Source organism: Pteronotus mesoamericanus, unplaced genomic scaffold (genome assembly GCF_021234165.1).
Source record: "Pteronotus mesoamericanus isolate MK-2021 breed Mesoamerican mustached bat unplaced genomic scaffold, CSHL_Meso_final scaffold_85, whole genome shotgun sequence".
In the NCBI taxonomy this organism is placed as follows: Eukaryota; Metazoa; Chordata; class Mammalia; order Chiroptera; family Mormoopidae; genus Pteronotus; species Pteronotus mesoamericanus.
The window spans coordinates 41,199,886-41,225,046 of NW_026555329.1; the positions used below are offsets into that span (position 1 = coordinate 41,199,886).

General features: G+C 39.2%; 1 protein-coding gene across 4 annotated transcripts in view; it reads left to right on the top strand.

Moving 5' to 3' along the window:
* Positions 1-25,161, top strand: part of STARD3NL (STARD3 N-terminal like) — a 64,484-nt gene that overhangs the window by 15,627 nt on the left and 23,696 nt on the right. For 2 of the 4 annotated variants that reach the window (XM_054564031.1, XM_054564030.1), the window contains 6 exons: positions 7,318-7,600; positions 12,445-12,522; positions 19,019-19,096; positions 20,950-21,003; positions 21,116-21,233; positions 23,195-23,290. In XM_054564031.1, the coding sequence (XP_054420006.1) occupies positions 7,376-7,600; positions 12,445-12,522; positions 19,019-19,096; positions 20,950-21,003; positions 21,116-21,233; positions 23,195-23,290 (649 nt within the window). In that variant the 5' untranslated portion in view covers positions 7,318-7,375. Of the gene's footprint in view, positions 1-3,170; positions 3,437-5,536; positions 5,643-7,317; positions 7,601-12,444; positions 12,523-19,018; positions 19,097-20,949; positions 21,004-21,115; positions 21,234-23,194; positions 23,291-25,161 lie in introns of those variants that run through there. The other 2 variants (XM_054564032.1, XM_054564033.1) reach the window with 2 other exon arrangements.

Consider the following 25,161-nt stretch of genomic DNA (forward strand, 5'->3'; position numbering starts at 1 on the left):
TTGCTAGGTGTTTCTTTGTCAGCTTTTTCCCTTTTCTTTTTGGTGTGGATCATTCTATTCAGGCCATCTGCATCTTCCAGAGTATTGCCTTTATGATTTCCAAATGTAATTAATGTAAAGTATCACATGTATTTTGAAAAAATAACCTTTTCTATAGTGGTATTTGCATTCCTTTCTTAGCCTCTTCCTCCTCAATTTAGGTTTGCCTATTTACTGTTTTAAAAGGCTGATTCTTGGGTTTATTTATTTTAAATTTCTTTTAAATGTAAAATTTGTGGAAATGTTTATTCACGTACAAAAGTAGAATTTAGTATAATGAATCACATCTTATCCATGCCCCCGCTTGGAAAAATTATCATCCTCCTTTTGGATATGTTTATTAACTGTAGTCATATATTTTATTTTTTATATTTTCCCCCATAGGATACTTGTAGTTTTTATAACTTTATTAAATGCCCAATTCTTTATTTTTACTCTTTATTTAAAAAGTAATTTCGAAGAGTAATGAAAGCACTTTAAGGAAGTGAATTTGATGGTAAGCTCAAGTTCGATAACTTTTTACTGTTTTTACTCTCACTGTTTTCTGTAGGTTATTTAATTTGTAAATATATTTAAATGTTATTATTTTCAGTATTACAATGTCTTAAATATCTCCTTTGAGCATTGTTGGTTTTCTTTATAGTTCCTAAATGCAAGACTTTTACATACTTTTAGTAGTCTAGTTTTATGATCAATTTTGTGGACATGACGTATTTTACTCTCAAATAGCATATAGTCTCTGATTGTAGGGTTAAGAAAATAAGTATCAATCTTCAAAAAAAATTTCACTGTTCAGATAATCTACTGTCAACCAATAGTAATTGGTGTCAGTTCAGCACCAACAGGAGTCTCCAAGTAGGGGGAGGTGAAGAAGGAAACTATGCAGTGCAGAACAGCTCAATTGAGATACATCACTTCTGTGAAAACAGCACAACTGAATTGGCCCTGGGGCCAGACCCCTCTCCAGCTAGACAGCTCTGCTCTGCTCCATGCCAGAAGCTTCACACTGTGCCGGTCTGCTCTGTTCTACTGTACCCTAGTCTGCCTCATTCTGGGCTACTTTGCTTCCTCGGCAAGGGAAACTCACTCTTCAGTCTTAAGTGGAAAGGTAAAGTGTGCTCCCCAAGCCAGAGGAGAGCTGGCTTATATAGACAGAAGTCCCCACTCCTGGTCCCTAATTGGTTTATCCTTGTGGCAAGGAGGACTCCAAATCCTCATGGTCTGATTGGTCAAAAAGGCACTGTCCTGATTGGTCAGAATGGGGCTTCTCTGATTGGTCGGTGAAGAAGCTGATGGAACCTGTTTTTTGAAACAGGATTCCCGGAGCTCCTTTATAAGGGCATGCTAAGATGGCATAAACACAGTGCAGGAAGGCAGTTCAATGCAGAGGAAGGTAATTCAGTGCAGGCTTCTCCCTGAAGAGCAATTTCTGTGAGAGGCCCATATGTAGAAATAGCTAGGCTCTGTGTTGTTTGTTTGTTTGTTTAAATCTGAGTTCTGATAAGCCACCAGGAGCCCTTCTTAATAGGCATATTCTTCCTCAGAGTTCACACTACTATTTCCATACTTACATCTTTAAAATACCAAAATGATTAAAAAGTAAACTCTCAAAACCTCCCATTTTGATTAAATCTATCATTTACTTAGCTTTTGTATTTTATTAGTTTTTAAAGATGTATTTTACATCTTTGTTCTTTCTGGTAAGACATACATTGATACCGAGTGGTAAATCTTAAACCTTATTTTTTAGAAATCCAAATATTAGCTAGATTTGCTGAGTTGAGAGGATGTATGTCAGAATCTTTAGAGCTTACTTATGAATACTGAGTTTTTGAAGATTTTGTGTACTAATTAAAAACTTTTGGCTAAACTGTGTAACTACCCTTTTTATTGGTTATGAATTAGTAATCAGACCGAAATACTTGCAAGTCAGATTTAAAATAAGCAAATGTTGTATTACCATTGCACAAGTTCAGGTATTGTAACTTTGGTTTGAGCCTGACAGCTGGTTTAATAATTCTACTTAAGGAAAGTTAAAGGTGATTGTCATGTTAGTTTATAAAGAGATATTGGCAGAATACAGTAGTGATGATACAACCTCTTATAATTCTGTTTCCAAACATTACTACTTGCATACTGTATACAGGATATGCTAATACTTAGTGGTAGCTAACTAATATTGGGTTGTTATCTGAATGGTATCTGTAGAAGTTCCCAAAGAGCACTTTGTACCCGATAATGCTGTTGTGGGTCATCAGGACATGTCTAGAGTCTACCTCTTAAAAAGCTTCTCACAGTAATGACTTTCTTAGGGTTCGACTGCAGCCCTCTTTATTGCTGACCAAGAGGCATGATTATCAGCTTCTGGCTGCAGAGTCCTGTGGAGAGTGGCTCTGCTTCTTGTCAGTAGACTCGTGTCTCAGAATGTACAGTGAACATTATAGCTGCCATGTAAACTAAATATTAATTTCAAGCTGACCCATCTGTTGTTTCCTTACAATGAATATAATTTTAATAAGAAACAGAATTTTAAAAGGTTGTGGGAGGCATACAGGGAATTATTAAATTGTTTAGTGTGAAAAAGGATTGACAGTACCCTCATGCTTTTACATTCATCATAGGAATTAATCTGGCCAGTGGATGGAGTGCCAGGCTGGGTACTGCTGCCATTTGCCTGTGACATTTCTTTTCCTGTGCTTCCAGACTTTCTTCTTGGCAAATTCCCTCTTCTCCCCTTGAGATCGAAATATGTCCTGTCACTTTATACTCATATCTTGGTCTGTGAGCCAGTTTGCTTCTTCAAGGACACAGCACATCTACTCTGAATTCATTCTGTGTTGAACTTATAGTTTAACTCTCATAGGGCAGTGTTACTACTTTAGTTATTTCAAAATTCTCTGCTGTACCTTTTCCCCATTGAAGCCTCGATGATATGGGCAGATCTATAAAAAGCCTTGCAGAGTTTCATACATGCACACAAGTCTTTTTTTTTTTCTTTTAGAAGTATTTCACTTATTTCTGTAGGCAAATTAATAGGGATCTGCTGTCAAAATTTTACTCCTTATCTCAGGAAAGGTTTTTAAAGTAATAAACAATTGGTTAGGTGATTTTTATTGAAATGCTTTATGGAATTTTTCACCTACTTTGCAATAACTGATTTCCTTCTAGGAATCTGAGGTGAGGCAAGGTGATGGAGAGGAAAGAAATGGAAGACCAAAATTTTAATCCTAATATATGTCTTGAAATATCTCTTAGATGGGTGCATCCCTATAATCCACACAAGGCTTCAGCTTCTTTTTGTTTTAATATAAGTAAACATTTACTTTATAGGCAAAAATAACTTTGATAACAAAGATGAAGAGAGCTCTGAAACAACAGGATGAGAGACAGTCTTCAGGTATTAATGCACTTCTTTGCCTGTAAAACAAGGGAGTGGGAATAGATCACAGTAGAAAACTCCAATGCCGCCAGGCTAGGTCAAGACTAAAGCTAATGCGTGTGCCATGGCTTTTTTCATCATGGTAAGGAAATGCAGGCCTGGTGATTCTATATCTCCTAACTTTTCAAGAGAAGCTGGACATCTGGGTTTTTATATGAAAAATTACTATTTAAAATGTTAACAGTTTGAAATTTTTAGAAACACTGTATAAGACCAAGCAAAACATGTCTTAAGCCAAATCTGCTCCCTGTACCTTTGGATAAGATGATGACTAAGGTCTTTCTGAATTAAATATTTTTAATGTCTGTTATTCTGACACTCTTTCAGAGGAGAACAGTGTCATGGCTGTTGCCAGAATAGTACTGAGAAGGCTGGTTGGTTGGGTTGAGAGACTTGTTTTGACTCTTTACTCCTCCCAGGAAGCGATGAGAAATTATGAGACTTTGTAAAGCCCTAGCAGTGGTAGCTACTGCTCCAAAGAAACTGCTGTTTGCCATCTGGGTAGTATCAGTTCTAAGCTGAGTCAGCTATAGATTTGGCCCAGCTTTGTAACCATATGGTCTCCATTGGAACAAATCATCTCTGCCATCTTAGTGTGAAAGCATCCATAGACAAAAAGAGTGGGTATGGTTGTGTTCTAATAAAGCTCAGTATTCAAAAACAGGCAAAAGGCCGTACTTAATCTGCAGGCTGTAGTTTGTCAACTCCTGATTTAGAACATTGATAGTTGTGGTAGATTGGAATAACAATCAACAAATATTCACTTACCTACACTCTCTCTTTGGGTAGAGTGTACACCCCAGCTCTACTGCCTTTGGGTTTGGCCTGAGACATATTTTGGCCAATAGACGGTGAGCAGATACGATGTTATATACAGAGATTTTAAATGTGTTTATATGATCTAGCTATTCTAATGTGCTCTTGCCAATTGCCATAAAAGAGCATGCCCCAGACAGTCCTGATCCAAGGAGGAAGATACATGTAGAAAGAAGACTTAGACCCACTCACCCAACACAGTTTGAAGCCAAGTTCTACAAAGCCCAGCCTGTAGCAGAGTTCCCAGCTGAGCTCAGTCTAGGTCAGCTGAACTTAAGGTGGCCTGCTCAGCTGTGAGCTTGAGAATGAATATGGGTTGTTTTAAGCCATTGAGTTTTGAGGTAGTTTAATACAGCATAGTTGTAGAAGTAGCCAGCTAATATAGTACAGTGGAAGATAGTTTTCCATTTAGATAAAATAATAACTACATGAATCTCATTTTTAGAAACCTAAACAACAAAAGAGGATTCTCATTTCTGCACATAAATTTGAGAAAAAGATAAGGGGGTGTTTTTATTTTATAATTCTCGATGCCAGTCCTCATTTCTCATGCTTTCCCCATGGTTGGAATAAATCTTGAATTACAGATTTTTGTTTCTGCATGTACAGCTATTCAGTACTCAGGCATAGCTTTCCTTAAGCCAACCCCAGAGAGTATCTCAGTGCTACTGAACAAAAGGAAGGTTCAGCTACCAGCTGCCGAGCACAGGCCTACGACAAAGGTTGGTGGGGAAGGAAAAAGATCTTTATTAAAATGTACCATTTGGGGGCACTCAGGACCCCCTGGCTCCAGGTTCCTCTCTTCTGCAACATGTAGAAAAAAACTGTTCCCAAAAAGACAAACCCAAAACCATGCCCAGGAATCCCCCCCATTCTTAGCGGCCCTACCAAGCACAAGGCTGCTAAGTGGACAGCTCTCTGGTTTCAGTCTCCCTGGAGCCTCTGCATATCGCCTGCACTGCCATCACCACACAGCAGCTTCCTACACCAGAGGCCCAGGGCTGCTGGCGACCACGGCAGCCTCCCATGCAGGGACTCCGTCCATGGGGCCTATTGCCTGTCACCTGGCCATGCAGTTCCCAGGGCCCACTGGGTCCTGCAAGTGCTCTGGCCCATGCAGCTATGCACGGGTCCCAGAGGAAGAGAAGGAGCGAGTCTCTGCCCTCCCTCCCTTTTAATCTGGCCCAAAGTTCTGTGTGCTCTGGAAGGGTTCAGCTCCTCAGCCAGTCGTGTTTTTTTCCCAGGCTAGACTGTCAGGTCAGCACCTCCCACTGCCACCATGTTAACCTCTGTGGTACCCATGCTGCTCTGGCCCCTGGTTTTCCCTTTAATCAGCAGCTGAAAGCAGGTAGGAGGGCTCTTCCCTTCATCCTTCACGCTGTAGCCCTGCGCATACTCTGTGCAAGGCTTCCTCCTGCCACATCCCTGCCTCGGGCAAGGAAATCTGTCACATGTGTCCAGGATGCTAAAAAAATGATATTTGAATTTTAGTTCCTTCTGTTGTAAATGTAATATGTGCAAAATAAGAAATTAGAAAAAAATAGAGAAAGTAAAAGGGGAAAATATAATCTTATCAGTCAGAGATAATCAGTATTAACATATGGTATATTTTACAGGTACATTCTGCTAATAGTATGGTTTTGATATTTCACAGAGTTGTGAACATACTATGTGTATGTGTATATTCCATTTAGTATCCAGATTTTAATCGAATTACCATTGTAATACATGCATTTTTCATGTTACTATAAATGCTTTATGTTTTAATGACTACTGTAACTATACCATGACTTACATAATTATTCCCCTATTGTTAGATATTTAGGTTGTTTTCCAAATAGGTTATTATAGGTATGATAAAGTCTTTTTTGATAGAGATTTTTATTGAAAGACAACATATACAATTCACGTATGTGTACATATACGTAAGTGTACAGCATTTGAATTTTTCATAGGTAAACACACCACTAAAACTACTGCCTATGTCAATAAATTTTTACTAAGTGAGCAGAGTCACGTTAGCATTACTTAGGCCAGGAAGTTGAACTTGACTAGGCTTGTACCTCTAGTCACTTTTCCCTCCTTCTGTCTCAAAGACAATCAGTAACCCCACCTCTAATGGCATAGATCAAATTTTGCCTAAAAGGTCAACATTTAATTTCTTCTGGATTTCAAAAAGAGGGTTTCTAGATCAAGCTGTATGAATATTTTAAAGTATCTTAGTTCACATACCAAATTGTTTCCAAAATGTCATGTTATTTTATCTTACCATATTGTATGAAAATATGGAAAAGACTTCTGTTTCTGAGTGTGGGAAGGGAGAGAAATGAGGGTCAAGTGTAAAGAGAGTTCTGGACTGTGAATAGTACCAAATAGAATCATATTACTTTAGGGAAATTCCAGTAGCGTTTTGAAATTTTATTTTACCCATCTTGAAAATGTTCTTATGTTCTGCTTTCTGGACATTGCTAGTTATTATGGCAGAAAGAAAAGAGCCTGATGAACTGTACACTTGTTCATAAGGTCTGGACTTAAGCGACGCACAAACTTCTGCCCATGTTACATTGGCCAAAGAAAGGCACGTGCATTCAGTAGAGCCAAAGGAATATGATATAATCTTCCCACAGGGAAAGAGAGGGTTTGTTCACCAAGAGGCCTCCAGGTTATCAGGCACACCTTTTTGTTGTGATTAATGTCCTTTGTCCTTTACGGCTATAAGTTTGCATTCTTCTCTACTGTCATTCTTTTACATAAAGCTATTTTGTAGTATTAATTCTTAACATTGAGAATAGGGGATGGGTAGGACAGGGGAGAGTAATGGAAAAATGGGGACAACTGCAATTGAACAGCAATAAAAAAAATCTAAAAAAAGAATTACTTCTCCTTTCACATTCTCTCTGGGTCTTCAGTTAAAACTCATGCTTTGAGGAAGAGTTGCATGGTGGGGCGGGGGCGGGGTGGGTGATCCTGTGGTGTTAGGTGAGCTCTGATTTAACATGGTGTCTCTCTTTTATTCCCTAAAGATTTCTTCTCTCTAGTGATGGTGGAGTTGGAAAAAAGCTCCTGTAACTCTCCTTCTGAATGAACTCCGTGCCAGAAGACATGGAGAGTGTTCTCACAGGGAGCCAGACCTCTCACGCTTCTTTGCGCAATGTCCATTCCGTCAACCCTACACAGCTCATGGCCAGGATTGAGTCCTATGAAGGAAGGGGAAAAAAAGGCATATCTGATGTCAGGAGGACTTTCTGTTTGTTTGTCACCTTTGACCTCTTATTTGTAACATTACTGTGGATAATAGAGTTAAATGTAAGTGTTTTTTTTCCCTGCATGACTGTATAAGAATTGTTTTCAGAGACAAAACATAATTTTCTTATTTATTTATTTATCACCCAAGGACATTTTTTTCATTGCTTTTAGAAAGAGAGGGAGGTTGGGAGATAGATTGATTTGCCACTTTCTAGTACACGTGACAACCAGGGATTGAAACCTGGTTATGTTCCCTGACTGAGAATTAAACCCATGACCCTTTGGTCTGTGGGACGATGCTCCAACCAACTCAGCCACACCTGCCAGAGCTCTTATTTTCTCACCATTTCTGTCTCAGTGAATTCCATTTTTTTTCCTAATTGAGGCAACATTGGCCTTCTCCAGCTGAGCTGGACATTTTTTTTCTTTACTGTTATTCTTTAAACCAAACCTAGTTAATTTAAAACTTATTCTGTCTGGGATTTTGAAATTTGAATTCATGGTATTTCACCCGGCAAGCACACTGTAGCTTGGGGGTGAAGTTCAGCTGGACTGCTCTTATAAATAAAGTTTTATTGGAACACAGCCCTGCCCATATTGTGTATGGCTGGCTTTTATGCTGAGTGGTTGAGTAGAGTAGTTGTGACAGAGTCCTTTTGTCCCAAAAAGGCAAAAAATGCATATTCTCTGGTCCTTTCAGAAAATGATTGCTGATCCTTCCTCCAAAAAATGTAGCATGCTTCTGGAATATGTTTTAGATGTTGGATCTACTTTTCTAATTTCCATATTTAAGAATTTGCGTGTATTTAACCGTTTGCATACAGATTATTTATATTTTTTCAAAAAATGTTCTAGAAGCATTTGGAGGTTTGTCTGTGCTTTGTTAGGTTTATGCAGTTACATTGTTAAATAATTGTCTAGACCAGCGATTTCCAACCTTTTTAATCTCATGGCACACATAAACCAATTACTAAAGTTCTGGGGCACATCAAAAGATGTATTTTTTGCCAGTCCAACAAAAAATAGGTATAATTTTGATTCATTCACATCAGATGACTATTACTGTGTTGGCTGTTGTCATTTTTTAATTTGACAGTCTAAGAAAAAAGAGATCAGTCAGTGCCCCTGACTACATAGTCAGGTGTTGCATGCTTTAAAAATTCTTGTGGCTCACCAGTTGAAAATAACTGGGCTAGACTAGCACTGTCCAGTAGAAGTATAATGCAAACTTCATGTGTTATTTTAAGTTCTCTAGTTGCTACATTTATTTAGTAAAAGTAAAAAGGTGACAGGTGAAGTTAATAATGTATTCTATTTAACCTAACATAATCTGTTTTCTCCAAAAGCCTTGGTTTTCTGTTTACATTTCTTACCAACAATAATAGGTAAACTCTTCGAAAGTGCTTTTCTCCCAGGAAAATGTGGTTTGCTCTCTCCATTTTCAATAGTTCATTTATTTCCAAGACATATTTGCTAAGTCCTAGGTAGTAATAGTTTTTGGCTGTTGTTTTTTTATTAAGAGGTTACTCTTTGCTAGGCATAGTGCTAGGTGCTTTATAAGAAATTTATTAAAATATAAAAAAATATGAAAAGATGCTGAGATTCTTTGAAATTATTTTTTGATTTTGCCTTTTTGTAGAGTCAACATCTTAATCTAAACTTCAATATTCTGATTCATAATTGCAATTTTAGTTCTGGACTCTAGACTCTCAGAAATTAGGTTAATTGGGCTCATTGAATTTTATACTAATACAGAAACAAAACTCCATGACAGCAGATACTTATATTAGAAAATAAGATTTATTTGAGAATCACAGTAATATGCAGCATGAATCTATTAAGTTTCTGTTTACAGAGTTTTCTTCTATTAATCTAGCACTGTAGATATGCCTTATTTTTGTTTAAAACCAACAAAACCAGTGATATGTCACAGTAATTTCATATCTCTTTTCCTGTGTGTTCCATATGTACACATAAGAGAAGATATTTAAATTAATATGTATTTAAGGAGTAATATATTTTTAAAACTAAAAGCCGCATAATGAGGGGTGAAAAAGAAATGCATCTTTTAACAAGAAAGCATAGCAGCAGTGTTAGGGGAGTACACTTAACAATTGCAGTGACAGCACAAAATCAAGGAATTCACTGATTTACCACTAATATCGCTACATGCTTTTAAGTGACAGAGGCCATGGGACAGAGCTGTGATCACAGGATCACACTTCTCACTTCTCTCCTTTTTTATTGGTTAAAAAAAATTGGACTGGAAGTGAAGTGGGCTGCACTAGGTCTTGTTCATCAGAAGCGATCTGTTTACATCTAAGCAATGTGTTACAAGTGAAAAATCACCAGGTCTAGCAATTAAGAAATGTGTTTTTATCTTCACTTTTCCATTGATTTCTAGTTTACTCAGTCATAAAAGATCACACAAAAGTATACGATCTTTAAGATAGTATATCATGACTTTTAAAATTTTTTTTAAGACATTCAATTTCTAGTTCTGTTTGCTTTGAATTGTTAATTCTGACGTGGGTTTTTCCCTACACACAGTACGATACATTTTCTTTTGTCTCTCTCTGTAAATAATCACTCAAATTCATTTAAAAAAAATTTCTATTGTTGTTCAAGTACAGTTGTCTCCATTTTCCTGCTATCACTCTCCCCAGGCTCACCCACCCCTACCTCCCACCCTCAGTCCCACGCCTGCTTTGGCTTTGTCCATGGGTCCTTTATACATGTTCCTCGAGAACCCCATTATCCCCCTCCCCCTTCCCTCTGGTTACTGTCAGTTTGTTCTGTACATTAACTGAGTACCAGGGTACAGGTTGCTGCTTCAGGTGTTGCAAGTTCCACAAAAAAGATAATAAAGTTTAGCTAAGGAGATATACATGTCTTATATTGCCTCTAGTATTTTTCTTTAAAAAAAGAAATAGCATAAAGGGTACTTAGGCCTTCAGAAGCATATGGGGACCAAACTGTTCTATGCAATCATAACAATACCAAAATACTTTGCATTTATATATGACTTTGGCGTAGCCACTTTGCTTCCCTGCTCCAGGGAGTTGACTGGCACTGACCCAGCATGGAGTGCAGACGGGTGAGCCTACAGAAGCCTTATACCACAGTGGTTCATTTTCCTCTGGAGGACCTTAGGGCAGCTGATGTTTGGGCTAGTTGAAGGGATGGTTCTGATTCTGTGTAGGGCCTCCTAGTGCACCCCCGAGTGAACTGATGGCTGGAATTGAATCTGGAATTCACCATGGCTTGAATTCCCTGAGGACTGTCCTTTCTCTTTAAACTCTTCTCCCTCAGACTCTTTAGACTGATAAGGACAGGGATCCAAAAAGCAACAGAAAGGAAGTAGTTTATTTTAGCTTTGACACTTTGAATGAGATTATGGTTCGAAAAAGGGCTCTGCTTGTTTTATTAATTTCTAACTGGTGTACTAGAAGGTGTCAAAATGCTTCTAATTCAACCGGGAACAATCATGACCAGTTCTGCGGCCTTAAGAGGCAAGCCATTTCAGTTCTCTAGGTTTTGGTTTCTCAGTGAGCTGAACTAATTCCTGTCCTGCCTGCCTTGTGAATTCCTGTGAGGATCAAGTGAAAATAATATCCTGTACAGCAGCCCCTTGCAGTTATAAAACTCTTCACAATTATAGATTATGTAATTTATTATTAACTGAAATAATTTTTACCGTGAAAGAGGGAAAATGTTGGTTATTCTCTCACTATTGTTACATTTATGTTTCAGGTACTTACTACTCTCCTGTTTCTGATTCTGATTTTATTATCCGCTGTCACTATGTTCTGTAGTTACACTGTGATAACCAACTGTAACAAATTCAGATTAGGGGGAAGTCAGTGAGTTGGAATTATCTGAGGAGTAAGTGGAGAAGATGGACTGTGAACTGGATGTGGAAGATTGGGTAGAAGGATGGGTGGAATTTGGGATAGGAGAATGAACTGGAATTAGATTGTGGGAACAATAGGGAAAGGGTTTGGAGAGCAAGGTAAGCAGAAGCACTGGAGCAGGAGTGTGTGCTTGCGGTTGCACGTGTCTGTGTGTTGGAGGAGACAGGCAGAGACAGAGGAAATATTAGTCCAGCTAGAAAGTGTCTACAGAAAATGCTTGTAGAAAAATGAACTTGGCATAGGTAAGCTGGTTCTAGACTATTAACATTCTTTCCTATGTAGAAATGTTGGACTTACTGTAATAGGGAGCTCTTACAGGTTCCAGAGTAGACTAGAAGACATGGTTTTGAGATCTTCCAGAAGTTAGTGTCTTGCTCTATTGTGACCTACCTGCCATGTCCAGTTGGATGTCTAACTTAACATGGTCTCCCCCAGCATACACCCACCCCTGCCTTTCCCTTTCTTCTTCATCAGTTAACTATACCCAGGTGCTCAGGCCTCAAATGTAGTCTCATCCTTGATTGATTAGCTTGTTTTGTATTTCTCAGACTCCATTCCAGTCTAAAAGTACATTCTGTCAAATCTACTTTCAAGACCTAAAGCAGTAGAGAGTGATTAGAAAGTGAGAGAAGCCCTAGAGAAATATGAATTGTCTTTTTTCAAAGTATATGTTTCTAGGATTTTAAGTTTGGGCTAAGTTTTTCTCTTCTGAAATAAAGTTTGAGGGTGTTTTTTTAATTTAAAATTTTAGTTTGCCAAAATATGAACTACAAAAAATGCGTTGTTTTTCATTATACATTTACATTTGTTGAATGAATTCAGAATTCCGTTTAGCATTTTCCTATTTAGAAGTATAAGGGTTCTATATTTTAGCATTTCTGAATTCTGAGAAGATAGGCAGAAAAGTTTATATGGAACCTTATTTATATGTTTCTTGTATCACTTTCACTTACGAATCTTTTGTTTTTACTTTTTCCTCTTCCCTCCCAGGTGAATGGAGGCATTGAGAACACATTAGAGAAGGAGGTGGTACACTATGACTTCTACTCTTCTTATTTTGATATATTTGTAAGTATTCTCTGTTGTATATTTTATTTCAGATATGATGAGTTAACCAAAAGGCAAATTTCCTTTCAATAGATCTCAAATCCTGTGCAGTTCTATTTGCTTCTACCCTTGAACTCTACCTTTCTCTTCTTTAGTTACTGGCCCATTCTTCTCTTTCCCTCTTTCTAAGGAATTATCTGTTCACTTCAAGGATAAAAAAGAATAATCAGAGGTGAGGGAGGCAGCAGAAGCTGTTCTGATTTTCTTGGAGAAAAGCCTTTTTTCTTTTAAATGGCCGAAATAGAAACCATTGACTACTAATCACTAAAAGGAAAATTTCTATCTTTATATAATGACAGCATGAAAATGCAGTTTCTTTTCTGTCTCAACATAGATTTCAGTGTATTTTTTTAATTTTTATATCTAGTGAGAATACTCTTTTTTTAATTTATAAATCATGTTTATTCTATTACAGTTGTCTCAATTTTTACCCCTTTACCCTCCTCCACCCATCCCACCCCCACCCCTCGCTCCCACAGTCAATTCCCACTCTGTTGTCCATGTCTATGGGTCATTCATACATGTTCTTTGTCTAGTCCCTTCCCTTTCTTTCAACCATTATCCTCTTTCCCCATCCCCTCTGGTCACCTTCAGTCTGCTCCATGGTTCCATGCCTGTGGTTTATTTTGTTCGTTAGTTTATTTTGTTGAATAGAGTCCACTTATAGGTGAGATCATATGGTATTTGTCTTTCATCAGCTGGCTTATTTCACTTAGCTTAATATTCTCCAGTTTCATCCATGTTGTCGCAAAAGGTAGGAGTTCCATCTCTCTCTCTCTTTCTTTCTGTCTTTCTTTCTTAAATGCAGATTGATTTTATTTTTTTAGATGTCAAAGGTAACTATAAAATATCAAATTTAAAACCGTTATAAAGTCTCAGCAATTAAACCAACATGACATCAGCACAGAAATAATCAAGTAGATCAATGAAATATAATGAGCATTCTAGAGACAAATGTATATATCTAACAATATAATATATGATTAAGTTGATATTTCAAATCAATGGATAAAATAAGTCTTACTCAACAAATAAGGTGCATGGACCACTATTACTTGAAATAAAACACATAGAGTCCTATTTCACACATTATAAAAGAAATATTCAGGAGAGTTAAAAATCAATACGTAGAATCTAAGGAGTTTAAGAAGAAAATAGAACTAATATTTTTCATGACCTGAAGTAAAATATTCAAACTAAGAAGCTATAAAGTAAATATTGACATTATGATTATATTAAACATTTAAGACTATATAGTAATATACATATAAAAAAAGTTAAAGGACCAGGAATAGAATAGAAAAGTATTTGCAACACATCGAAAATATGGTTAATAGGTTTTATTTTGTTTTTTTAGGGAAAAAAGTTCTACGAACCTTAAATCAATAAATGGATAAAGAATACCAAAAAGTCATTTAAAGCTTTTAAAAAAAAATAGAAATGGGCAAGAAATACACTAAAACAGGTTAGGTTTCAACAAATAATAAAGGAAGAACTAAAATAACATCATTGCACAATCAGATTAATGAGTATTAAAAATATTGGTACTATCAAGTATTGGCAACTCTGAAAGGAACTAGGTATTCATAGAAACTTTTTCTTCATTTTCAAGCAGTCTCTTTAGCATATCTTGCAATTCTAGTTTGGTGGAGGTGTATTCTTTTAGCCTTCTTTTGTCTGGGAAACTGCTTATTTCGCCTTCCATTTTAATTGAGAACCTTGCTGGGTAGAGCAGTCTTGGTTGCAGGCCTTTGCTTTTCATGACTTGGAATATTTCTTGCCATTCCCTTGTGGCTTGCAGTGTTTCTGTTGAGAAGTCAGCTGCCAGCTGTATTGGGGCTCCCTTATATGTCACTACCTCTTTCTCCCTTGCTTGCTTTAGAATTCTCTGTTTGCCTTTGATATTTGCCATTTTAATGATGATGTTTCTTGGAGTGGGCCTCATTGGGTTCCTCTTGAATGGGACCCTCTGTGCTTCCTGGACTTGGGTGACTTTTTCTCTCCTCCAGTGAGGGAAGTTTTCCATCATTACTTTTTCAAACAGGTTCTCTATCCCTTCCTCATCCTCTTCTCCTTCTGGTATCCCTGTTATGCGGATATTATTCCATTTCAGGTTGTCCTGCATTTCCCTAAATGCCTCTTCATTCTTTTTGAGTCTTTTTTCATTTTCTTGCTCTTCCTGGGAGCTTTTTTCTACCTCATCCTCCGCTCGCTGATTCAGTCCTCAGCTTCATCTAGCCTGCTTTTGATTGCTTCTACTGTGTTCTCCAATTCAGAAATTGTATTCTTCATTTCCTCTTGTCTCTTACTGATAGTTTCCATGTTCTTTTTTATGCTGATGTAGTTTGCATAAGTTCCTGGTAGTTTCCCTGAAGTTTTTGGTAATTCTTTCTGAGCTCACTGAGCTCATTGAGCTTCCTTAGAACCATTGTTTTGAACTCAATATCTGATGGTTTACTTGCCTGTATTTCATTTAGTTCTCTTTGTGGTGATTCCTCCTTTCCCTTCGAGTGGGGTGTATTTCTTTGTCTTCCCATTATTTGTGAGACTCTTCTCTTTTGCTTCTGCTTCTTGAGTTGATCTGTCTTGATTTCCTGACTTTGTGGTGTGAACGTCTATGGTTGGAGACCATTGTTTTTACCTTGTGGATCTGCCTCTGATAATGTCAGATGTTGACCCTGTCTGACCTTAGACAGTCTGTTTGAGACTTCCAGTAATCTACTGTTTGTGGCTGTCTCCTTCAGCTGTTAAGCTATTCACTCTGCACTCAGCAGGCCTCCTTAGACAGCTCAGGGTGGGGGCGGAGTCCCTCCTAGGGGCGGGGTTATTGGGTCCTCTCCCGCTGCTGCCGCTGGGGGGAGGCGTCCGCACTGGGATCCCGCCAGCTACTCTCTCCGTTCTCTCCCCAAAGCCTCCTTCTCCAGTCTCCCCTCAGTGTCACCAGACATCTCTGTGCCCCCTTTAGCCAGGGATCTACTGTCTGTGGCTGCCACTCTGCACTCAGCAGGCAGCTTAAACAGCATGGGGCAGGGCTGTTGGGTCCTTTGACACTGGTGCCACTCAGGGGGAGTGGTCTGTACCTGAGCAAGTTGGCTGCTGCTGCGTGGGGGATGAGTCAGCACCGAGATCCCACCAGCTACTCTCTCAGTTCTCTCCCCAAAGCCTCCTTCCCCAGTGTCTCCTCAGGCGTTTCTAGCCCACTCTGCCCCCGCCTTTGCTGGAGACCAGGTAAGTGGCTGCAAACAAAAATTTATTCTCTGGTCCTTTAAACATTTCTTTGCATCTCCAGCCGCCTGTCTCTGGCAGAGAGCAGCCCTGCCGCTTTTCACAGCTGGCTGTTTTCTGTGTACTTTCTGTGTTCTGGTGCTGTGGACTAGAGATCTCTGCTTTTGGTTTAGACCCTGCTCTTCTCACGGGGATCCAACTGACCTTTTTAATATCCTTCTAGTGCTGCTGCCCATGGGCGCCTCACCCGCCCTCTCAGGTCTATACCGCACTCCTTACCAGTTAGATTGCGCTAAAGCCGATTCTTCTGTCCCCAAGGTTACAAGGCTCCTCTCTCGCTATTGTTCAGTTGTTTGTTCCAGGTGATTTCTCCATAATTTAGTTGTAATTCCAGGTTGGTTCTGGAAGGAGGTCAGTGTGACTTCCACTCACTCCTCCGCCATCTCGAGTCTCTCTCAGTGTATTTTTATTTAATAATAAGCATGTGTTTCATTCTTCTCTGATAGAATTTGAGGAAAGCTCTATATTGGTAGTCGTGGACAACATGAGCCAGTTGTGGAATTACGTAGATGCATTTGTCTGTAGGTGAGGCAGACATTTTAGGCTAGCATTGTCTTTTTAGGAAACATCGTGACTCTGGGTTTGAGACATCTCCATGGTATCTCTTTATAGTGTAAGTAAATCAGAGGCTAACATTGTGCTAGACACAGCCTAGACAATTAAAATTCACAGTGAGTTCCCCTAAATTCATTTTAACTACTTTATTCACTCTCTTTAGAAACTGTATATGCAATGGTTACAAGTAGGACCCTTAAAGTCAGGAAAATCTGACTTTCACAACACTACTACTAGTTTTATTTCTGTGAATAGATTAGGTCTAAGTTTCAGTTTCCTCAGTATTTAAAATTAGATCATCATCATACTGAAAAGTCAGTGAAATAATACATGGAAAACAGGTACATCCTGCTGAAAAGAATCACCTGCAATCACTGTCATTATTTATGGTTGAGAATTTTAATAATTATATTTTCAAATGGCTTTCAAACAGCTCTAAAAGGCCTTGTTTTGTTTTTGAAGGGGACTGCAGAAGTGTGTATGGGGAAAGAAGTGGAATTCCCACTAAACAAAGATCAGGATCCTTGTCATTCCCCCCTTGCAGCCTAACTAGTTCCATTTTTATCTGCATAGTATGTTAAGGGTATTTTTTTTATCTGTATAGTATCTTAGGGTTCATTTTTATCTGTGTAATATGTTAGGGTTCATTCTTATCTGTATTGTGTATTAGGGTTTTTTATAGTGTCTAAAGAAGAAAAAGTGTTTGGCTGCTACAGAATATTTTGAAAACCACTAATGTAAGAAATCCAGTTTCACGGTTCAGTGTGTTGAACTACCCTAGGTCATTGAAGTTGGTGGCAGAACATGTTATATTCCAAATCTCTTGATATTTATTTCTTTTGAAATTATTGACATACAAACAACAAAATTGATTTCTCTTTTTTCCCCTTATTTCCCTTGCTGAACTTACCTTAAAATAGCCTGAGTCAGGAATTGCCAGGAAGCCAGATTAATCCCCTGGTAGTTGTATTGAAGTCTAGACTCTTCAAAGCTGGCGGTGAGCAGGACGGCCGCCTGGTGCTCCTGGGAAGGCGGGAAGGCCTCCCGCCAACACGGCACAGACAGAGTGCTGGGCCTCCTCCTACTCTTGCAACATTCATTACTTTTTTTCTTTCACCAACAGGAATCCCGATCGGGAGTTTAAAAAGTAATTAGTTGCCATTAATGTGATTTTCTTTATTTCCAGTTAAAACACTGTGCTCAAATAAGGTTGTAAGTTTTTGATGTTCAGATCGAAGTGTGTAACTGACCATAAAAGTCACTTGCAGTTATTTCTTATCTTTTGTAATTACCAAGTCATTTCTCCATGTGCCATTTTGTTCCATATATGACAGGACAAGTATCTTTTTTCAACACTGACCTTTTCTGTGAGTCGAGGACTTGCTTAAAAGTTTCCATGAAGGCGACCTCACTGGCGCCAATGAAAAATTCCCCCTGAAGTTTTTGGGTTTATTGTACTGAATAAACCCAAATTGTACTGAATTCTAGACTCTAGATCTCCATTGGTTGTCTGTACTCTTAAGTTTAGGGGGTTACTAGACAAATAGCTTAGAGAGGAAGAACTCCCATGCAGGGGCTAGGAAACTGGGATCTGGGAGACTTTTAAGATAGAGACTTACTCTTTCACCAAGTCCAGAACACAGAGTTTGGAATGAGTAGAGAAACTAAATGATTAGGAAATTGTTGGGAAACACATTTTTAATGAAAACAGCAAATTAAAAACAAATACAACTTGTGAACTTCATTCATGTAAAAGGATCTTATGTGAGATTATCTAGTCAACGGCAGAAAAAAAGTTTAGCCTCCAGCCTTTCGGCAGTTTGATTAGTGAGGAACTATTGGCCGATGCCAACACTGAGTCTCAGGAGTCAGCCTGACTTCTCCCAACTCAGAATAAGCATATTTTCTAAGTAAAATTGGTACCCTTTATTCTGTGTTTATTTCCTAGTTACTAAGACAGCTGTACTATAGTGGTTAAGAGTATAGTGATCTTTGTAGTCACGCTACCTGGATTCAAAGCCTGGCTTCCTCACTGAGTGTGTGGTTTTTCACAATTTTTCTGCCCATCTTATCTGTGTAATAGGTTTGATGATAGCAGTTGACCATGGTTTTTGTGGTGGGGATTACATGGGATAATAATACACTAAAGAGTTTCACAAAAATCCCAGAATCACCCTAAGTAATCAGATAGTAGCTGCTGGCGTACGCTGAACTCTTCCAGTATCCCAGTAACCCAGAGCTTTACAGTAGACTTGACTAAAAACATGCTGCCTTTCGGTAGTGAGCATTTGTTCCTGAAGTGGATAAGTGAACTTTCATAACATGTTTTCCAATCTTAAAAGTATATCAAATATATATATGGACTCAAACAGAAAGGAAAAACAAGCATTTAATTTATATCTTTTTCTTGGGAATGAGAAGTTGATTTAAATACTTATTTGAGTGGTATTATATAAGTTCTAGAGCAGGAATCTCGAATGCTAGCGTATAGACCAATGCTAGTCTGTGGCAGTCTTCAGCTAAATCAGAATAATGAAGGCACTTTGGTGGGTTCCTCAGAAAACTAAATTGCTTACTTTTGTATGTATTTTTAAAAACTTGTCTTTTTTTAATATAGCTTTTGGCAGTTTTTCGATTCAAAGTGTTAATACTTGCCTATGCTGTATGCAGACTGCGCCATTGGTGGGCAATAGCGGTGAGTATGCCTGGGTGAATGGTTTGTCTCCTTCTGTGCTGGTGGCTAGCACCTGCTCACAACAGGGCTGAGCTAGGAGAAGAGGAGGTTTTCACCTAGGCTGAATTCTGCTAGCTTTTCCTGAGTCCCCTTTCCTCCACACTTCAACAGGTATAACACTCCAGGGCTTCTTTCCAGTGGTAATGACTGACTAGGTTTGTCCGTATGGATACTGAGCCAAATGAGAGATCTAGAGTCCCAGCAGGATTACTGGCCAAGCACCAGCCCTCCCTCTACCTCATTTTACGGTGAGAGGTAAGGTCAGTACCTCTGTCATAAAGATACTTAGAAAATTTCCCTTTGGTTGAAACTGCTTGGTGATTTTTTTCATGACTTGCTATCTGCTTATTTTCATAATTGCCTTTCTCCCTGTTTTATTCATTTCCCTCTAATTTTAAAAGGAGAAGCCCTCATCTTCCTTTTTATTGTTGCCTTTAGGCTTCTTAAAGGCAGTGGCCTTTTTGCTCATGTGTTTCCTTGCAGCGAGCATGCTTTGACACATGCTGTTCACCCTTAATAAATATTTATTGATTGAAAGAATTATAAGCAATTCTGCCTGAATTGCTTTTGCCATTTCTGTAGACACTGAACACTCACCTTTCTGAGGGCCCTAATAGGGCAGGCGTATGAGGGGAATGCTGCTGAAGAGTAAACTGCAGTCCCGCCGTGGGAGTGTGAGACCGAGGTCTGCGCCTGGCCGGTCCCAGGCTTGTCCCGCACTCCTAACAGAGAGTGCGCCCGGGGCCACCTCTGCCTGGGCCGTCTCTTCTGAGCATCCATAGAATCGTTAGACTCTCTTTTGAGCCCCAAACTCATGTTTCCTGAATGTGGGCTGACAGTTTAGCCAGACTTGACACCCTGTCTTAAATATGCTTTTGCCAGTACCAAAGAGCTGCGATGACTGGTCCTTCCCAATTTGCTATAATAGTACCTATTTGAATCTCTTTAACATGCAATGTACACTAGTATTTGTCAGTCCACCTGTCTCAGTGGTTTTTCTTTTTTTCCCTCAGAAAAGTGGTTGATACTCTAGGAGAGTTTTAAGAAAGTTATCTTCAATATCTGATGATAAATTATCAAAAGGACAGGTCAGATTTAACCCACTCATTTTATTGTTTCTGATTTTTATTTTTAAAAACATTTGTAGAAAGGGCCGGAAGAAGTCAGCTGATATCTAAAGAGCACTTAGTTTAGCCTGTAAAGTTAATTAGTATCAGAATGTAAAATGCTGCTTCTCCCAAGTGGCTCACTCTGGCTGGTGTTTGTGTGCATGCTGGCGCTGGTGTGCTAGCTGGTTGTGTTTTTGCTAACAAGTACTGACTCTGTAACTTTGTTAATACTTACTGAGCATGACCCCTGATGTCCCCTGACCCCCATTCTGTCAGTCAAGGCTACTCTTTGGCATTCACTTTGGTTGGGTTTCATATCGCTACAAATCTTAGAGGATGGCGTGTCAAGGCCAGGTCCTGTGGGATAATCCCAACCCCTAGGGGGAGCCTTACCTCTGTATTTCACTGTCCCTCCTTCTTTGTGATAGTGTCTGGATAAAACTTAGTTTCCCAACACACCAGTCTGCTAAAATGTGAGAGACAGGAAGCCATGAGAGCCAGCCTGGGATTGTGTGCCACATAGAAGCCGCCTTTACCGCAGTCTGGGTTTAGGGAATAGAGATAAAGTAATGTGGGAAGGAGCCAGGTGGGGCATAGCTTTCTCAGGCTTTACGTGCGTCTGGTTCAGGTGGGTCTCGTGTGAGGAACGTGCCTCTACAATGTACAATGTCTAATTTGAGTGGTGTCAAATTATGTGTCTTTCAGTTGACGACAGCAGTGACCAGTGCCTTTTTACTAGCAAAAGTGATCCTCTCAAAGGTATGACCTACCACTTTTTCTGAACAGTACCAACTACAATGACCAAGCCTCTTTTTCCATTGTGAGCTCATGGTAACTGTGTTTCCCTCTGCTGGTCACGTCTGTTTTTCAGCTTTTCTCTCAAGGAGCTTTTGGTTATGTGCTGCCCATTATTTCATTCATTCTTGCTTGGATCGAGACATGGTTCCTGGATTTCAAAGTGTTACCTCAAGAAGCAGAAGAAGAAAACAGTAAGTTTGTCTCAAAGTCAGCCTTCTGAGACTGGCTAGATACTGAGCTGGATTTGAATGGAGCTGCAGGTAGGTGGAAGGCCGTGTCTCCTTCTTTAGTGGGTAGAGCAGAAATCACAAGAAGGGTTGGATGAAAGGTTAGTGACAGAATGTGGCTCCTTTCTCCAGCTGTCAGACCTGGCTTCCTTAGAAGAAGTGTGAACACTGGTGAAAAACTCATTCAAACAATAAAAATAGACAACACCTCTTTCTCCTCAGACAGGTTGATTTTTTTTCTCTTTGTTAATAATACCCACAGGACACTAGGCACTTTGTGCCTCTAAACAGAACTGTTGTCTAGGGTCAGAGAAATGTAAAACAGTTTCAGGGGAACTGAGCCAGCAATTCTAAAAGTCTCTGATTCCCCAGAGTTTCAGATGGCTGTCCATACAGCTAGTGGCTTTGAATGGCCTACAATTAGAACAGTTGAGTGCTTAGATATAACTCTTGGTGGGTTAATGATGAAGATGGAGTTCAGAAAGAGGAAAAAGCAGACAAGGAAATGCTCGGCCATCTCTGGCTTTCACTGTCCTCCTCTGAGGAGCTGAATGACAGCACTGTAGAATCATGAGTCTTGTCAAAGCTGTTGTAATCTCCCTGTGTGGTTTTGAGTATTCCTGGATTGACTAAGAAGGCCAAATGATTCATTGAACTTTATGATTGATTATTGAGCAGGAATTTTTTCCAAATGATGGCCTTCGTGGAAGCCCACATACCCTGCCCACCCTCCTGGAGGTGTGACACGGGGCAGGCTCAATGCAAAGACCTAGACAGATTTAAGACATGCTGTTTTTTTATGCCCTGTCAGTCATCTGGCTCTATTTGCTCTGCCTAATAGGAAAAAAAGTCATGTCTTATGTAAAGTTAAACACGATTATAACCTCAGGGAACAGCAAAAGGAAAAGGAACCTTGCAAATGGTTTTCTTTTGGAAAATCTCATTTACAAAAATCTATAAGAAAGAATTAATTACTCAAGAGTAGGTTTTAAGACAAATTAATGAGACCAAGCTGTATCTGTCTTCTGCCTTCTTTTCCTTAATGAAAACATTGTGGCGTTGTGGGGAAGGGACCAATAAAGTTAATGGGAGTGATTTTTTAAATTGTATATAAAGATGAAATTGTACTTTATTGAAAACAGAACAACTGTTAATGACTGAGGCCTGAATGCTTATATAATTAAGCCAAGTTCAAAATAACTAATAAAGCAGAACACACAGTTAATGAAAAATTTTACAGTAGTGTTTATTTTCACTATCTGTAGCACATTTTACACGCATACCTGATTCCTGCTCTCTGTCCTAGTGCTTCATCCAACTTTTTCTCATTGCTAACTCAGGTTCAGTCAAAAGAACTCATATTTGATGGCCTCTCTCATCATGTGTTAGTGTTCTTGAGACATCCACATCATGCTTCCTTTTCTTTTTTTTTTTTTTAATACCTTTCTTTTCTAAGGACTTTTTTAATGGATAAATATTTCTTCACCATCTTAATTACTCTTTTTATACTTACAAAGTTATGTTCGTTTCTTATGTTTCACACCTGGCTTTCTCCAACAACATGCAGGCTGGGGGCCATTTATATGAGCTGACCAAGCTTTTTATTTAGCTTTGTGTTTTGATCTCAATGTTATTTCTGTTGGGAGGATGGATTCTCAAGGGAAGATGCTGTAGATACTGAATCAAAGAATGGCATGAGTAACGAGGCAGTTTTTAAAAACTACTTGGAATCTGTCCCTATAGCACAGGTTCATAGTTATAAAAACTTACTTTTTTGGTTAGAATATTTTTAAAGTACCTCTTTTTGCTAAGAGTTTTTTTAAAAAATACAGTATTAGCATCATTTTATTGTGGTTAATTAACCTTGCTTAGAAGCTACCAGAACAATGATCTCATTCCCAGCATCTGAATTTCTTCTCTTCCAGGACTCCTGATAGTTCAGGATGCTTCGGAGAGGGCAGCACTTATACCTGGTGGTCTTTCTGATGGTCAGTTTTATTCTCCTCCTGAATCTGAAGCAGGTAAAAAAATTTAATTATTGTTTGCATTTTTGTTCATCTTTCAAAAGCCTGGCACGCCCTGTCTCCTTCTCCTTCTTCTTCTCAAAACACTCAGCAAACACTTAACATACAAGGTATTTGGGATATGAGAATAATTGAGAAATGGTCTTGATATGTGGTCAGTGGTGAGACATAGAGATGAAAATAAATGTAATAGAGTGTGAGAGACACTGTGTCTTGTGATCTGTGCCCCAGAGGGCAGGCAGGCAGAGACAAGGGTTTTGATGCTCACTTACCTGTCACTTCTTAAACTAATCATCCTTCAGGTTTTCCCACCTTCATGCTGTTTTTTTATGCCCTGTCAGTCATCTGGCTCTATTTGTTCTGCCTAATAGGAGAAAAAGTCATGTCTTTTGATCTCAATGTCTAAGAATTTTCTAAGTCAGAAGCCAGAGCCTCCCTGGGGACTCCATCTGTTTCTTGGCTCACATCCCATCATTAACCAACCCCTTTTGATCCTCTTTATTTCTGCCTCCTTTACCACATTCAAGTGGTGCCACTTAATTTTTTTAAAATTTTTAAATTTTTTAAATTTTTTTTTTTTTTTTTTGCCTTTCCACAATGCCAGGATTCTTAGGGGAGACCTCTTTAATAAGCCAATAGAGTCACACTCAGGTTACACACAGAGACGGGGAGCTTACGGGATAGACGCGATCAGAGCAAGCGCCCTGCATGAAGTCCTCGTCACTGGTGGCATCCACAGGTAGAGAGGCCAGTGTCAGTCTCAAGCCAGGAGGCTGCAGTGGTGGCACACATTCAGCGGAGTGGAAGTCTGGCAGGGCTCCAACCATGACTCATGGTACAGCCATTATTTTGTCTTGAACTTCAATTTAGCCTTTCTTGCTTCAGGTTCTGCAACAGCCTGTCTCTGCTGTAATTGCCTTCTCACAACCAGCCACTAGAGTGCAGTGTTAAAAAACAATTGCATTGTTCTAAGTGTTCCTTGTAACCACCCGAATAGAGATGTAACGGTCTCGTTATCCCCATTTCAGAGATGAGCATATTGAGGCACAGAGAGGTGAAGTAATTTGTCCAACATCATACAAAGAATAAGAGGTGGTGCTAGGATTTGAACCCTGGCTCTACTGCTAGAGTCCACGCTCACAGCTAATAAATACACAGCTTTTTAATATTAATAAAAATTAAAAGCTGATCACATTATTGCCCAGCCCAAAAGCTTTCAGCAGCATCAAGGATTAGAAAAAGCCGTGAGTCCTTAGCCTGGCAGAACGCGTTTCTGTGACCACCCTTGCCCATTGTCCCTCCTCTCCTTGTCACTTCCCTTGTGTTCTGTCCTTAGTTTTTCTGAAAATGCTCTGTGCCAAAACCCTCTCAAGCCATTGTGCACCTTGCTTTTCTTTACCCTTAATACTGCATCTCTGCAATCCTAGTCTCCTCTTATGTATTCAGAAGCTTTCTCCCCATCGCCCACGTACCCCGAGCTCCTGGCTACCTGGGCAATACGTCCCTGTCCTTTGCCTGATCTTTGGAACCTGTCCCACAACCCTGTCATCCTGTGTTGTATGCTCTGTCTTCAGTAGTGACTTAGCCTGTTTCTATCACTGGGATATAAACTTGAATTGGAGACGGCATTATTTTATTCCCAGTGTTAGGCTTAGTAAATATTTTAAATATGCAGACACACATATGTGTGATACAGTAAAACAGACTCCAGGCAGAAAGAGACATGGAGATCAAAGGCACAGCAATGAGGCATAGCGTATTGGGGGAACTTGAAGTAACTTGATATTCTGGACTGTTTGTGTTGGATCTAAAAGCAGTGTAAAGCCAAAAGCATAGACTCAGGTGATATAAACATATGGATTAGCAGA